The sequence below is a fragment of the Mus pahari genome, chromosome 3 (genome assembly GCF_900095145.1).
Source record: "Mus pahari chromosome 3, PAHARI_EIJ_v1.1, whole genome shotgun sequence".
NCBI lineage: Eukaryota > Metazoa > Chordata > Mammalia > Rodentia > Muridae > Mus > Mus pahari.
In genome coordinates, this window is record NC_034592.1 from 102,661,418 (window position 1) to 102,678,205 (window position 16,788).

General features: G+C 51.3%; 1 protein-coding gene across 2 annotated transcripts; it reads left to right on the forward strand.

Moving 5' to 3' along the window:
* Positions 1-204: 204 nt before the first annotated feature.
* Spint1 (serine peptidase inhibitor, Kunitz type 1) lies at positions 205-13,793 on the forward strand. Of its 2 annotated transcripts, none has more exons than XM_021194372.1 (11): positions 205-311; positions 546-1,088; positions 9,474-9,601; positions 9,796-9,934; positions 10,024-10,194; positions 10,337-10,363; positions 10,641-10,766; positions 10,879-10,929; positions 12,293-12,463; positions 12,638-12,685; positions 13,044-13,793. In XM_021194372.1, the coding sequence occupies exons 2-11, from the start codon at positions 632-634 to the stop codon at positions 13,247-13,249; spliced, it is 1,524 nt and encodes a 507-aa protein (XP_021050031.1). In that variant the 5' UTR covers positions 205-311; positions 546-631; the 3' UTR covers positions 13,250-13,793. The 2 variants fall into 2 exon arrangements, with proteins under 2 accessions (XP_021050031.1, XP_029392360.1); XM_029536500.1 differs by having other exon boundaries at positions 253-385.
* The last annotated feature ends 2,995 nt before the right edge of the window (positions 13,794-16,788 follow it).

The following is a 16,788-nucleotide window of genomic DNA, read 5'->3' on the forward strand; positions in this document are numbered from 1 at the left end:
CGCCTCCCGGGCACGCGAGCCTCACCCACGCCGCTGGGCGTCCGGAAACCACGGGCGCTGCGGCTAGGTCTGGGGTGGCGGAGCCGCCCGGCGGGTCCAGCCGGAAGTTCTGCTGGGCAGGACCGGTGGGAGTGCAACCGGCGTGGGCGGGGCCGGCGGCGCAGGGGTTAATGCCAGTCCCGCCCCGCGCTCTGACTCAGTTTCACCAGAAACTAGAAAGGTGGGGAGGAGACAGCCAATCTTCCGCGCAGCTAGAGCCGGGCGGAAGCCGGGCGGGATCGTCGGCGGTCCCACCCCGTTCACCTGCGCAGGTAGCTGGGGCGGACGGTAGGCGGACGCCCAGCGGGCTCCGAGTATGTTTGGCGGACGTTCGCTCTGTGTTGGGGTACGCGAGCTCCCGAGCGGTGCTCTCTCTCTGCCCGACGTCGGCGGTCCGGTCCGAGTGTGCGTGGGCGGATCGGCCTGCGTGCGCCTCCTCGTTCCCAGTGCCCCGCGCCCCTACCCGAGCTGATCAGGTGTGTCTCCTCTGTCTCCTCCCCTCTCAGGTCACAAGCACCCTCGGAACCCGGAGGCCGGCACTGTGAAGGTGACCCCCGCCTCGGGGAGGAGGGCGACGGCCCCTGGGAGCACGATGGCGGGCCGCCGCCTGGCGCGGGCCAGCATCTCGGCGGTCGGCGTATGGCTCCTTTGCGCGCTTGGCCTCCAGGCCACCGAGACCGAGCTGCCGTCCGCACCCGCAGAGCTTCCCGGGGGAGCCGCCTGCTTGAGCCGCTTTACCAGCGGGGTGCCGTCCTTTGTGCTGGACACCGAAGCCTCCGTCAGCAACGGGGCCACTTTCCTGGGTTCCCCGACGGTGCGCCGCGGCTGGGATTGCGTGCGCGCCTGCTGCACCACTCAAGACTGTAACCTGGCGCTGGTGGAGCTGCAGCCAGACGGCGGCGAGGACGCCATCTCTGCCTGCTTCCTCATGAACTGCCTGTACGAGCAGAACTTCGTGTGCAAGTTCGCTCCGAAGGAGGGCTTCATCAACTATCTTACCCAGGAGCTATACCGCTCCTACCGCGAGCTGCGGACTCGAGGTTTTGGAGGTGAGGAAGGTTGCTAGCCTGAAGGGCTAGGCAGGTTATGGAGGCTTGGCGAAGACAGCAACAAAAAGGAGTTAGGGAGGAGAGCCCTTCGGTCGACTCCCTTTGAAGTAGGCAGTATTTGGTAAACAAAGGGGATAGGAGATTGGGGAGGACAGCTTCTCAGGGCTCAGGTTCTGGCTCCTGAAGTCGGGATGTTCAGACTTGGTTATAGATGGGTTGAAGGCCTAGCCCAGGCTGTGTCTATGAGACGAGTGAAGTGACTTTCTAGGTTTCGCTACCTCTGTCCCTGATAGGCTGAGTCAGGGAACGTTAATGCGCCCAAGTGACTACTAGAAAGGCACCCTGGCCAAGCGTTGTCCTGGGCTGTTTTGAGGCCTTGACAAAATGAGTCTCCCCCAGTGGCTGCAAAAGGGACAGGTTAGTGTCTCTGCCCTGGGAATAGATTGGCCTTTTGGAGGTGGGAACCAATGATATAGCCAGGCCCCCAGACAATACGGGACAAACTCAGGCAAAGGTTTTCCTGAGGGAAAGGGACTGTGCTGTGTGTCCAGTCTCCTAGACACTCTCTGGTGAGGGGTGAGGAGGGCCACTGAGGTGAGTCAGCCTGCTGGTATGTGTACCTGGTAGGTGAGGGATGTCAGCTGGCCCAGCAGGTGTGTGTGCCTGTCCACGTGAGCCAAGCAGGGCTGGGCCTGCTTAGGATATGGCAGGCCTGGCTGTCTGTTTACCTTGTTTATTCTCGATGATGGAGGCAAAGTGGGGAACAAGCCTTTGGCCTGACTGGGCAGTGGCCTGTGAACAGGGCTGCACCTCCTACTGTTGGTGTTGCCAGGCGGGGATTTGGGAGAGGAGTGGGTTACAGTTATAACTGATGCTGGCTCTCTTAACATTTTACTCACTGGGCGTTCCCGTCTGTCCCCACTCTCTGGAAGACTGTGCTCCTTGTATCTGCTTTCTAGAGTAGTAGGAAACTGAGCCTCCTGTGCTAAATTATTTGCTGGTATAGTGGTGCACATCTTTAATCCCAGCCTTTGAGAGGCAGAGGCAGGCAGATCTCAGAGTCCAAGGCCAGCCTGGTCTACAGAGTGAGTTCCGGGACAGCCAGGGCTACACAGAGAAACCCTGTTTCAAAGAACAAACAAGTAAAAAGAAAGAAAAGGGGGAAAAAAGTGTTTACCCAGGACAACATCCCTAAAGGGTAAGCCTAGGCCTCATGTCAGGGCCCTACTCCAGAAGTCTTGCTCTTTCACATAGGACCACCTCCGCAGTAGAACCCTAGCCCTCAAATGGGTGGTAACCCAGCAGCGAACAGAACCAGAGTGTGGAGTGCAGGGAGCAGGACCAGATAGGGCCAGTGCAACAGACCCTTTCTCTCCAGGCTTCTTCCTCTTGCCTAAGCTAGACTAAGGGTCTGCTCTTCCCTCTAACCTTCCAGCAGCTCTCCTTGATCTCTGGGGAGACCCCAGGTGGGGATTCTGGAAAGTGGGGGATGCTATCTGTGAGGTAGGTTGGTCCACGGTGTCTCACTTGGTTAGAGTTGGAGCCTGTTCCACCAGGAAGCAGCATTGGAGTAGGTGGTGATGACTCCCATTGGTTGTGGTGCCTTCTCTACTCTGACAGAACCTTACAGGAGTCCTGTCCCTGGCCAGAACCTAGCTCTCTGGATCTGGGCCGCTTAGCCCTAGGGCCAGCCTTCCTCTTTCAGAAACCCCCGGAAATGGTCCATCTGGCGTGAGATAGGCTAGAATGGGGATTTCCTGGAACATTTGAGGAGCCGGGTAGGGCTCAGGTGTTGTGTGCACTCCCAGCCATTGTGGGCTGAATCGGGATACTGTAGGAGGTCCAGAAGCTTCCTGTCGGTGGCTCCACTGTCACCCAAGTACCCTAGAGGGGATGTGTCAAGAAACCTAAGCTGTTGGTTGATTCCTGTGTTGGTTGAACGAAACCTTCCCAGAGTGGGTGGCTCGGGTCCCTTTTCCCTGCTTGTGGCTAGGCCAGGCAAGAAGATTCCAGCCCAGTCACTTGTCCTTCTTTCCTTTGTATCTGTGTCCCCCTCACCCTAGCCTGGTGGCTTGGGAGGTGGAGTCTGCAGTTCCCTGGATATGTCCTGAGGCCTAGTTTTATTGCCATTCCAGCCCTTTGCTCTCTGAGGGTAGGAAGAAGGGAGTGGTAGGTAGGGTAGGGCATTTGCCCCTTGGTCTTGGGGCTTGGTGAGAGCAGATGCGGGTGGGGGTGGGGGTTGGGGTGGGACTGCTCATTCAGAGGCTGATGCTTGCCTGCCACTTTCCCTTAGTGGGGCTGGGGGTGGGAGGATGCAGCCTGCCCATCTGCTCCCCCCCCCCCCCACTGCTGGCAGTTTTTGCATAATAAAAACAGGTTCTGGTAAATACAGCCCAACCCCTGGCAGCCCTGTTTCCAGATAACCACAGTCTGTCCCTCTTTTGGCTTCTTGCTTCCCTCCCTTTTTGTGTCCTTCATGTTCCCTGCTTTCTCTTTGACACCCCCCCCCCCTTTTTTTCTTTCTTGATTTTACCCTGAGTCCGACCTCAAACCTCACCAGTCAAGCAAGGCTCCCACCACCGAGTCACATCCCTGGCCCTTTTTTGCAAAACTTTGAGATGGGGTCCCACTAGGCCACCATTTGACTAGCTCTGAAGCCTACATAGTTCTTGAACTTAGGTCCTTCTGCCCCTGTCTTTCCAGTACTTGGAGTTACAGACCTGTGATACCAGGCCCATTCGACCCTGCCTTCTCCCCGTCCCTGTGAAACCTTGTCTCTTTGTCTCTCCCATCCATCACCATCACAAAGTCTTCTCATCTCTGTGACTCAGCCCCCATTGCTGTTCTTATCTCTTTTGCTCTCTGAGCACTCTCACCCTTCACATAACCCGCTGTGGAGCCACCCTTGATACAGTTCTGCCTGTAGGCTTAATGTAAACACTTCCTCGATACCTCACCAGAAGCATCATTTATAATAATGAAGGATTGGAAACAACATCGGTGTATGTCAGCACATCTTTTAATTGAATGCTGTGATGCTCTTTGAAAAACAGCGAAACCAGGCTGGCAAGATGGCCGAGTGGCTAAAGGTGCTTGCCACCAAGCCTGGCAATTTGAGTTTGATGTCCAGAGCCCACTTGGTAGACGGAGGAAACTGACTGCTGTACATTGACCTCCACACGCATGCCTTGTCATGCCCATGCCCACAACATATACACAGCATATACATACTAGACAAACAGATGTACGGTAATAATAATAAACCTGAAGGCAAGGTTTAGGAAGGAGATGATTTTAAATACTTTCCCTCATCCTGACGTGATCGCTTGTATCCGTGATCGCTCGTATCCGTGATCTCTCACCGGGGAGGCTGAGGCACTGGGGTCTGACAGCCTGGACTGTACAGTAAGTTTCAGGCCAGATTACATAGTGGGACCCTGTCTGAGTCAGAGAGAGAAAAAAAAACTGTCTTTTTGATAGATTCCCTTCTCTCTACCCACTTTCTCACTTGAGTGAAAACGCACCTTTTCCTCTAAGGAATGCTGGGGTTTTTTGGTGTGTTGGTTTGTTTGGTTTTGGTTTTACATTATTTATATGGTTCTTTGTCGAGGTGTGCTTTCTACTCACTGAGGTTAGAGGGTAACGTACGGCAATCTGTTCTCTTTCACTGTGTTCCCTGGGTATGAAGCTCAGGTCAGGCTTGCTGGCAGATACCTTCCCCCTGCTGAGACATCTTACTAGCTCAAAAGTCGCATTTTAGATAGAGTGTGAGCAGTGGAGATAGACAGCCCTGGGTTCAAATCTCACTTCTAACACGTAAACACTGAATCATGGCACTACAGTTCAGTTCCTCAGTTCCTAACAGCTATGTTGGATAGAAAGAAGCCATGCCTCTCATGTGTCGATTTTTCTCATCTAGTAAGAGTGCAGGTATAGCAGGGTGGTTATGAAGCTGAGTGGTCTCAATGGTAAATATTTTAGGCTTTCTGTGCCATACACCACGTAGTATATGTGGAGATGGAAAAGCAGCCGTAGGTGACTTATATGTAGGGGCAGGGCTTTTTCCAACCTACAGACACCTATCCCTCCAACTGCTGGGGATCAGGCCTGGGCCCTGTGCATTCCAGAGCACTCTGCCATGGAACTACACCGTTTACCTAATCTTTACAACTCACAAAAGGTGATCTTCTTTTTCCTGCTTTTTATCCATTGAAAGATAGGACGAATGGTTAGCCTGCATTCTGCCCACCGGTGCTAATATGTGATGTAGCCTGCTGCAGTGTCCAGCACACGCTCACTGCATCCCCCAAATGAGCAGCTTTATTAGGTAGTACATCCCCACGTCTGTAGCCCTGGTCTCTCTGTTTTGTTTTGTTTTTGTTGTTGTTGTTGCTGTTTTTGTTTTTTCGAGACAGGGTTTCTCTGTGTAGTCCTGACTGTCCTGGAACTCACTCTGTAGACCAGGCTGGTTTCGAACTCAGAAAACCGCCTGCCTCTGCCTCCTAAGTGCTGGGATTAAAGGCGTGCGCCACCAGGCCTGCAGCCCTGGTCTTTCTGGAACACCCACACTCTTATCCTTCTGAACCAGGGTGTGCGGAATGTGGGTCAGATTCAGCTTTTCTGAATGCTTCTTTCTTTCTTTCTTTCTTTCTTTCAAGATTTATTTATTATTATATCTAAGTATACTGTAGCTGTCTTCAGACACAGCAGAAGAGGTCATCAGATCTCATTACGGATCGTTGTGAGCCACCATGTGGTTGCTGGGATTTGAACTCACGACCTTCAGAAGGGCAGTCGTTGCTCTTACCCGCTGAGCCATCTCTCCAGCCACTGAAAGCTTCTTTCTTAGTCTGGTTTCTCTTCTGCTTAGCCCTGGGTCTTCCTTCCCCATTCCCAGAACCTTTCATGAGAAGCTGGAAGGGTCTGCCCACAGATGGTTCTCTAATCTTTCCTTACTTCCGGTGGTTGCCCTGTGACTTAGACCTCTCCTGTTACATCCCTTCTGGATGAACTTCTTGCCCTGTCCACCTGCCAGCCCTCTTTATAGAAACTCTTCCAGTCAGATGTTTAAATGTTGATGCCCAAGGCAAGGGTACCTGAGGTCACTCCTATAGGACTCCTGGACTTCATGTGCATCACAGAATTCAAGGACTCGGGTAGCCAGGCTCGCATAACTCCACTCCCAGCCACTGTCTGGGCTCTTCCTGTATCACTGTTTAATGTCTGACTGCCGCTCCTAGTGCATCCGAGCGCTCTGATGTAGTGTTCAGAAAACCTTGAGGTTTGTCTGGCCTCCTGATGGTCACAGAAGCAGCTCTGCAGATCCCTAATTATCCTTTTCACTTTAGTGTGTGCATGTGTGGCATGTATGTGTGCATATGTGTAATTAGGTACACATGTGTACCTGCATGTAGAGGCAGAGGTGGATATCAAGCACTTCCCTTAATTATTCCTTTGTTTATGTTAATAAGTAAAAAATTATTTGTTGTTTCGTTTGGTTTTTGAGACAGGATCTCAAGACGTAGCTCAAACTGGCCTCCAACTCACAGAGATCCCCCTGTCTGCCTCTGCCTCTGGAGTGCCGGCATTAAAGACACCTGGTTCTGCTTCATTTTTTGAGGCAGGGTCTCTTTGAAAGACTGCAGCTCACTGATTCTGTGGCCATTGAGCTCCGGAGATCATATTGTCTCTGCCTCTAGTGCCGGGATTACACGTGTGGAAAAGTCACCAAGCCTCTTCTCACAGGAGTGCTGAGGATTTGAACTCAGAACCTCCTGTGTCTATGGCAGACACCTTACTGAGCCAACTGTCCAGCACAGTTTACAAGCACCCCTGTTCCCCATAATCAAGTCCAAACCCAAACCCAAACCCAAACCAGCCTGTCTTCCCTTCTGTTGAGAGCTTCCCTCTCCTCTGAAGTCCTCTCTGCTGCCTTCTGCCTCGTGTCACCTCATGATAGTGTCTGGTTTTTTTGATTCTTTCTAGCACATGGGAAAGAGAAGCGGTAGGTCTATTTCTGTGAACTCAAGGGCAATCTCCACAGTAGATTCTAAGCCAGCCGGGGACACACAGTGAGACCCTGATTGAAGTAAAAAACAGTTGTGTCCTATGCATGCGTGTGGGCTTATGCACATGGGCAGGCTGTGGCTTCCCTTCGGTGGTTTGGTTTGGTTCTGACATAGGATCTTGCTGTGTAGTGAAAGCTGACATGGACCTCTGTATAGAAAAACTGGTCTTAATTCCTAATCCTCTTTTTTTTTTTTTTTTTTTAAGCTTTATTTATTTATTATATGTAAGTACACTGTAGCTGTCTTCAGATACCCCAGAAGAGGGCGTCAGATCTCATTACAGATAGTCATGAGCCACCATGTGGTTGCTGGAATTTGAACTCAGGACCTTCGAAAGAGCAGTCGGGTGCTCTTACCCGCTGAGCCATCTCACCAGCCCAATTCCTAATCCTCTTATCTCTCCAGACTCTCGAGTGTGAGGATTGTAAATGTGTGCCACCAGAGCCAGGTTTCTGTTTCTTGCTTTTTGGTGTGTGTGTGGACCCAGACACTTGTACACGAAATGTGCATGTGGATGCACACATTTGTGTATGGATGTGTGTAGAGATCAGAGGACAATCTCGGGTATCATTCCTCGGGTGCCACCATCTTGTTGTTTTTGTCTGAGAATGGATTTCTTATTGGTCTGGAACTCAGCAAGTAGGCTAGGCTGGCCAGCCAGTGGGCCCCAGATATCCCCCTGTCTCTGCCTCCCCAGCCAGCACTGGGATTGTAAGTGCATGACATCAGGCTTTATTATATGGGTTCTGGGAATTGAACTCAAGTCCTTAAGATTGCAAGGAAATGCTTTAGTGATATAGAGCATTCTCCCTGCTCTGCTCCCTGCCTCCTGCTCCCTGCTCCCCAGTCTCTGCTCTGCAGTATCCTAACCCTAACCCTGGCGAATGAGCGAGATTGAGGGCCTTGCTCACGGGAGTCAGTAGCTCAGCACTTTGCCATTTCAGTTTCTACAGTGTCAGATATCCCAGGTAATGTCCTAGAAGTCCTTTAAGTCATCACTTATGCAAAGACTCTTTCCAAATAAAGTCGTATTCATGAGTTCTAGAAGTTCTGTGGGTGCAAGGATGGGGGCCATCCAACCCACTTTTAGCAGGAATCCATCTCTGTGCTTATCTCTCTGACAGGACCTCTAGCTCTCAGGTGAAGGAAGCCTCAAGCTGTCTGGGCCAGGAAGGGTGTGGCTCATGGAAATTCCCTGTTGTTGATGGCCAAGGCACCCTGTCCCCTGGTCCCTCCCCCTGGAGCACCAAGGCCACTCAGCTCTTGAAGGCCTCTGTCCAGATTCTCAGCATGGTCTAGGCTACTGAGGGGTGATGATGACTTTGCTGTTGTTGTTGTTGTTGTTGTTGTTGTGTATGAGTATATCTCTCATCATTGTATGTCTAGTGTACTATTTGGTACTATTTATGTGCCTGGTACTATTTATGAGGCCAGAAGAGGGCATCAGAAAACCTGCAACTGGGGTTATGAATGGTTCTGAGCCACTGTGTATGATAAGAGCCACCATGAGCCATCTCACCAGCCCTTTTTTTGTTTTTTTCAAGACAGGGTTTCTCTGTGTAGCCCTGGCTGTCCTGGAACTCACTTTGTAGACCAGGCTGGCCTCGAACTCAGAAATCCGCCTGCCTCTGCCTCCCAAGTGCTGGGATTAAAAGCGTGCGCCACCACCACCAGGCAAGAGCCAATGTTCTTAACCACTAAGCCCTCTCTCAGGACCATCCACCCATAAGCACCTGTTTGCTGTGTGTTTGTCAAAATGTAGTTTTACACATCCTAGGCTGAGTTCAGACTTTCTACTCTCCCGCCTCTACCTTCTGAATGTTGGACTCACAGGCATATACCACCACTGTTTTATTTAGCACTAGGGAATCTATCCAGCTGTATGTCAATGCTGAACAAGCAGTCCACCAACAGAGCTACACTTGAAGCCCCAGAGGAAAAATGACTTTTTTTTATCACATGCTTTTTTGATTGGCTTTAAAAGAAATCGTTATTTTAACTTTTTTAAGTAGTCGGCAGAAGTACCTGCTTATCGTAGGAAATAAGAGCAGACTTGTCCCCCCACCCAGTGTACACGCACACGCAGGTTTTTCTCCTAAATGAGATTAGATAATCTAGCACATAGTATTCAGTTGCTTGCTTCAGACAATCTACTAGTCATAATGTAACTGCATAAAGAGCAAGGTTCTGGCTTTATTGAGAGCCCTCTTTGTGCCCGTGCAGGCTACTGAGTCCTAGGTTGGCTACCATCCGTCTCATTTGCCAAGAGGACCCTGGTCTACCCACCGACAGTTAATTTTACTTCCATTTCTCTCAGGTTCCCGGATCCCTCGAATCTGGATGGGCATAGACTTGAAGGTCCAGCTGCAGAAACCCCTGGTTCTGAAAGAGGCAGACAACACAGACTGGCATCTACTGCAAGGTGACGGTGATGTCAGAGTAGAGGTGAGACGCCGGGCTGGACCCTGACTTTCCCACAGCCTCTTAGGACTCCCTCAGGGGCTGTTGGCTAGAGAGCAGGATTCATCTGATATCCAGTCTGTGGGCTCTCCTGGGGGGAGCGGGCATGGCTGGGGGGACCTGGGGTTGTCAGAGAACATCAGGAATTGGCCAGGCTTCATGGCCAGTGTTGTATATAGAGAAAACGTCCAGAAGAAGTGGAGCTGTGGGGACTTAAGGAGGGAACCTACCTGTTCCAACTGACAAGAACTGACTCAGACCAGCCAGAGGAAACAGCCAACTTGACTATCACTGTGCTAACTGCCAAGCAGACAGAAGGTGACAGGGGGGTGGACATGAGGTGCCTGGAGCCCCCTCCCCCCACCGATAACCCTCTAGTCCTAATTGACAAGTTCTCCTCCATCTAGATTATTGCCTCGCGTCCTACAAGGTGGGCCGCTGCCGGGGCTCCTTCCCACGCTGGTACTACGACCCCAAGGAACAGATCTGCAAAAGTTTCACTTTTGGAGGTTGCCTGGGCAACAAGAACAACTACCTTCGCGAGGAAGAGTGCATGCTAGCCTGCAAGGATGTGCAAGGTGGGTCTGTGAAGGGCAGCTTGAGAGCCCAGGTGGCTTGGCCCAGGGCGGGTAGGTTCTCTGGTCTAGGTCCCCCCATCCTCTCAGCATTGTTAGAGTCTGGCCACACCCCCTATTATTCCTGTGTTTCTCCTCCCCCCAGGAATCTCACCGAAAAGGCACCACCCAGGTGAGTTTTACTTCTTTTCTTTCCTCCTTTCTCCCCCGTGTCTTGGTCTTCAGCCCATGTGATGACCATACCCCTGCCAACCCTGCTTTTGCTCAGCTCCCGCCACCCCAGTGGTATACAAACACAACCCTCCTAACTCAGCAGCTTCCTGTCAGGGTCTGCCCGTTTACAGATGGGAGGAGCTAGGGTTGGTGAGCAGTGAGCCCATGGGAGGCCCAGGCAGGTGCTGGTCCCTTGGTAGGTACTCTGTGCCTGAGCTTCACATGCCCCCCTCCAGTGTGCTCTGGCAGCTGCCATGCCACCCAGTTCCGCTGTAGCAATGGCTGCTGTATCGATGGCTTCCTGGAGTGTGATGACACGCCAGACTGCCCTGATGGCTCCGACGAGGCCGCCTGTGAAAAATGTGAGCTGGGGACAGGAGATGGGGCAGGGGCAGGTGGCGATCCTGACAGCTCTCCTTTATGCCTCTGGGATCCCCACGGTTGGCCCTAGCCTCTGACCTCTCATCTCTGCAGACACCAGCGGCTTTGATGAGCTTCAGAATATCCATTTCCTCAGTGACAAAGGTTAGCCTCCCTGTTCCTCTGTGTCACAACAGGTTCTGGCACTGCTGTCCCCACTCCACCCAACCGGCAGTGTCCCGGGGGTTCGCTGTGTGTACAGGCTGTAGACACACAGGCAGGGACCCCTGAGCTCCCTTAGCTCATCTCCCAGACACCACTAGTCACCGTCTGATTATTTCCATTACTGCAGGCTCGTCAAACATATCACTAAATGATATGTGTTCAGGAAATTTCACAGTGCTGTCATACATGGAAAACCACTACGACTTGACACACTGAAAGCCACCCACCTAGCATTGCAGGGAACTGTGCTTGTATCCCACCACCACTGGGGGATGAGAGAAAAACAAACCTACCCAATATGCAAATGTAACATGTATGAAAATGAAGATAATAGCCTGTTATGCCAGGAAGATCAGAAGTTCAAGGTCAGCTTCTGCTAAATAGAGTTTAGAGTTAGCCTGGGACACAAAGCTTCTCTATTAAAGGAAAAACTGGCTAAGCATGGTGGTGCATGCCTTTAATCCCAGGCAGAGGCAGGCAGATCTCTGAGTGCCAGGACAGTTAGGGCTACACACACAAAGAATGTCTACCTTGAGGAAAACTGGGAAGGGGGGCAACATTTGAACTGTAAATAAATAAAATAACTAATAGAAAAGAAAATCTACCTCAAACCAACCCCCCAAAAAACCCAACAACTTCAGCTCAGTGTTTTGAACCTTCATACTGCTACAACCCTCTAATACAGTTCCTCCTGTTGTGGGGCCCTCCAACCATAAAATTATTTCCATTGCTACTTCATAGCTAATTTTGCTACTGTTAATGGAGCGTAATGTACGCATCTGCTTCCCAGTGGTTTCAGGTGAAAGGTCACTCACAGGTGTTGAGACCCCTGCTTAAGCTGGGTACTCTTTCTCCCTAAAGCCCACACCTTTGGTTAAAAGTTCAGATTACTGGGTGGTGGGAATCAGGGACCTTGACACAGAAAAGTTACACTGAAAAGGAAACTTTGAGGCCAACAGGGATGAAGGCACTTAGGCACTCGCTACCAAGCCTGACGCCCTGAGTGTGACCCTTGGAATTCATCCTGATGAAAAGCGACTCCAGCTTGTCCTCTGACCTCCCTGTGCTCATGCACACAAGTAAACAAATAATGTAGCCAAGCGTATCTTTAAAATAGAGTCTAAGTAGTAGTTCTCTTGGAGCCGAAGATTGCTATCCCTTTGTCTGTCTTGCCTTTAGTGAAGTCACAGCTGCCCTTAGCCTGGCTTAGGGGGTGTTTAGCTATCATCCCGAGGGGCCTGATGGGTGGCAGCAGGGTGGCTTCTTGGGCTCACTCGCCCCTTTGCATGCTCCCTTACTACAGGGTACTGTGCAGAGCTGCCAGACACTGGGTTTTGCAAGGAGAACATCCCACGATGGTATTACAACCCATTCAGTGAACGCTGTGCCCGCTTCACCTATGGTGGTTGCTATGGGAACAAGAACAACTTTGAGGAGGAACAGCAGTGTCTTGAGTCCTGTCGTGGCATCTCCAGTGAGCAGAGTGGCAGTATCGGGGTGAAGGGGAAGATTTGGCCAGGCCTGGGCTGGTCCCTCCTCTATAAGTGACTTGATGGCCATGGAGAGGGTGGCAGGGGCCTGCGGCACTGGAACAGGTGAGTCTAAGGACTTACCTAGTGCCGACTGGTTTCTCTGTGTCACTTTGCAGAGAAGGATGTGTTTGGTCTTCGGAGGGAAAGCTCCATTCCCACTGTAGGTAAGTCTAGTCTGTCCTATCACCAGCGTGGATATGTAGGTGTCAGCTCGGGAACCGGCAGCATGTGATTGCTTGTGAATGCCCAGCCATGCTGAGAGCATCCTGCAGCTACCCAGAGTGCACCACTGAGTAGTGAGGCCTGACATGGGTACAGGAGAGGAACAGTGAATCGCTTGCCAGTTGTCAGATGTCAGAGCCCCCTCTGGGCTTCTGGCAGCAGCTATTCTGAAGGTCTGAGATAGTGTTCATCTGCTTCTACACATGACGTCCCGGTCTTTGTCCATTCCACAGAGTGAGGGTGGTGGGTGTCAGACCAGGCAAACCTTAGTAACACCTCGCTCTGCCCTTCTTCCCCCAGGCTCCGCGGAGGTAGCCGTTGCTGTATTTCTGGTCATCTGCATCATCGTGGTCTTAACCATCCTGGCCTACTGTTTCTTCAAGAACCAAAGAAAGGAATTCCACAGTCCCCTGCACCACCCGCCTCCCACACCAGCCAGCTCCACAGTTTCCACCACGGAGGACACGGAGCACCTGGTCTATAATCACACAACCCAGCCTCTCTGAGCCTGGGACTCACGCCAGTCTTACCAGGCCCTGCTTGCCAAGGCAGAAGCTAGAACCTGGAAAAACTCGGGGACCAGATTCTTCCTACCTCTTTCCTGGGCATCCGTACTCTGTCTCAGAAGACAGATCACCTCTCGGAGGAGTCTCAGCTGCAGGCAGGGCAGTTCTGGAGAAGGCCCGAGAGTCTGGGAGGAGCAGAGCGGCCTAGAGCCAGGGGGACTGTGTACATAGAAGGACCTGCTTATCCAAGAGCCAGAGGAAGTTGGTCTTTTGTGTCTCGTTCAAAGCTGCCCATCCCCATCCGATGATGCCAGGACCTTGAATGGTATCAGAGGCCAGAAGCCACACACTGCCTTCCACATCTGTCCCTCCACTCTGCACAGGCTGAAGGATGTCTCTGCACACACTGAAGGATGTGTCTTCGTAGTTTGTGCTGTAAATAATTGCTTTTGGGGCCCCAGGGTCATAGTTCAGTGGTAGAGTGTGTGTGGTCACCCTGAGCGCTCTACACCGAACCATAAACTACATTAAATTAAAAAATAAAGCATTGTGTTTTGTTGAGCTTCCCCCCCCCCCATCCTCTTAGTTTCCAGTGCTGACATGAAACCTGCCTGTGTGCTAGGCAGGTGCTGTACCACTGAGCTATCTCTTCAGCACTGTTTTGTGGGGTTGCAGCTGAGGGGGGGAGACTGAACTCCTGTCCAACCGGTTCAGCCTTTGGCCACCCTGTCCGGCAGGTTTTCCCTGTCTCTCCTGAAACTGCCCTGGCTCCTCAGGTGGAGAAAAGTGTCACCTTTGACCACCAGAGTGGAGGAGAGCTATGGGGGTGTTGGCCTCTCTGTGCGGGGCTTCTCTTGTTGCCAACACCACACCTACGCAGGTAGGGTGAGGTTCAGCCGTGGTTGGGGGCTTGGACCCTAGCAGTCACTGCCCTGTCACCGGACATAGGCCATCCCTGCCCATCTGAGAGCCTGTGACTGAGGCTCCAAGCGCCTCCCTAGTGGCCATTAGCTGAGGCATACCACTCCAGTCACCCCTCTCCAGGGCTCAAGCCACTTAGAGATGCCAAAAGAGAACACTTGAAGAGATGGCACAGATCTTCTGTGTGCCAAACACTGCAGGTCTGTACACATTTAATACTGTCGGGGCTGCTCAAATTCTCTACACGACACGTTGTTTGCTCAACACACTGCCTTGTGCTGTTAGGGGCATTCATAGGCCAGGAGGTTGACAGCAAAACTGAAGTTCCTCAGTTCTAAGGCTCATGGTAGGACTGGATCTGAACCCTGGTAGGGTGGCCCAAAGGCCCCAGGTTAAGCAAGCCTGCCGGCTGTGCATATCTCTACCTTCCCATCCATCAGGATAGCCCTCTGTCTGTCTGTAGCGCCTGTTTGTGTACCTGCTGTGCTGTGTTGAACCACATCTTTTCTCATCACTCAGCTAAGCTCTGAACCTTAGCTGGCCCAGGTGGCTGGCACACCCTGCTCCACACCCTGGGTTTGCCAACAGGACCCTGAGCACATAGCATCCTTTCTTTTGTTTGTGTATCCATCTCTCTGCAGGTTGTGTGCTCCTGGAGTCACAGGTGGCATGTGAGTCATCTCCGTCTCTAGCATGTCATGTTCCCTCAGTGACCTTGGTTAATGGCAGTTACCCATCGAGGGCTGAGTACACGAAGGGGTGGAGTTTGTTCCTTTTGTCTCATTTCACGGGGCATGGGATTTTTCTCACTTAACCAACCCTCTATTCTGACAGCCATTTACCCACACTGAGGCTCGAAATAGACATGTTATCAGCTTGATTCTTTGTAAAGTACAGGTTGGTATAATTAATGATTCAAAGACTATCCAGTTTCTAGGAGGGGTGGTCAACACAGCAGGTGCCTAGCAAGTGTTCGTCTGAAACGAGCCGCCTGTCTGGGAGTGGTAGATGTATGTGCCTAGCAGGCAAAACGCCTGTATTAACCAGCCCACCTGCGGTGACTGGCTAGAGGAGGAGGGATCTCGCAGCAGCCACCAGAGGGCGCACTTACCATTTGCTCCTCAAACCTGCTCCTTATCTCTGGATCGCTGCTCTCGGTTTCATCGCCTCCTGAATAATGCTTTGTCATGCCTTCCTGATTCCCTGCTTGGCACCAGCAGTTGCCTATGCCTCAGGTGTTGTTTTGCCTCAAGAAAAGCACCTTTGCCCCACGCAGCACTTGTCTCAAAAAACTTAACAAGTTTGTTAAGTCTTAAGCTCACCGCGGCTCTCAGGTGAACCTTGCCCCGCGTCTGCCCTGGAGTGTTTGGTCTTACCCCAGTTGTGTATATGAAGTACCCAGCAAACAGCAGCTGTGCGGGTTGAGTAGCTGGAGACAGCTCAGGTGTGGAGTGCTTGCCCAGTGCGCATAGATCTGGATTTGGTTCCCAACACTGGGGAAGAAAAAGAGAAAGTAGGTCAGTGAGCTAGGCCAGCAGGTGAAAGGGATAAGTTCCACAAGTCTGATGACCTGGGACCAATAACGTTTGATCCTAGGACCTCACGGCAAAGTAGGAGAGCCAGGCATGGTGGCACACTTTTACCCCCAGCACTTGTCAATCGGACAGCTGTCTGATCTACATCTCGAGTTCCGGAGCGAGATGGGTTACACAGGGAGACCCTGACTCAAAGAAATAAAAAGTGGAAGAGAGAGCCATCTGCAGGTAATCCTCATCTCCTTGAACTCTGTGGTGTGCTTACATCACACACACACTAGTAAGATAATGTTATGATTTATTTTTATTTATGTGTGGGTGTCTATATCTGTGTATGGGTATACCGTGAAGGCTGGAGGCATCAGAAACCCTGGTGCTGGAACTCCAGGCTGTTATGAGCTGCCTGGCTGTGCTAGGAGTTGAACTTGGGTCCTCCTGAAGACCAGCAAGTACATCAGTCACACAGCCAACTGTCCAGTCACATTTTTTTTTTTTTTTAAAAAGGAGTTATAGATATGGTTGGTTGGGTGTGTGTTTAATCCCAGCACTTAGGAATCAGAGTCAGGCAGATCTCTGAGTTTGAGGCCAGCCTGGTCCACATAGTAAGTTCAAGGCCTGGGCTGACAAGATGGCTCAGTGGGTAAGAGCCACTGACTGCTCTAACAAAGTTCCTGAGTTCAAATCCTAGCAACCACATGGTGGCTCACAACCACCCGTAATGAGATATGACGCCCTCTTCTGGTGTGTCTGAAGATAGCAATAGTGTACTTATTTATAATAATAAATAAATCTTTGTGTAGGAGAGAGCAGGGACCTCTGTAAAATTCAATTCCCAACAACCACAGGAAGGTTCACAACCACCTGTACAGCTACAGTGTACATAAAATAAATAAACAAACCTTAAAAAAAAAAAAAAAAAGTTCCAGGCCAGCCAGTGAGACTTTGTCCCAAATTTAAAAATTAAAAAAAGGGGGTAGAGAAAAATTTCAGTATGTCTCTGGGTAAAAGCACTTGCCTGAGCTCAATGCCCAGGTTACACACACACTACACACACACACTACACACACACACACACACACACAC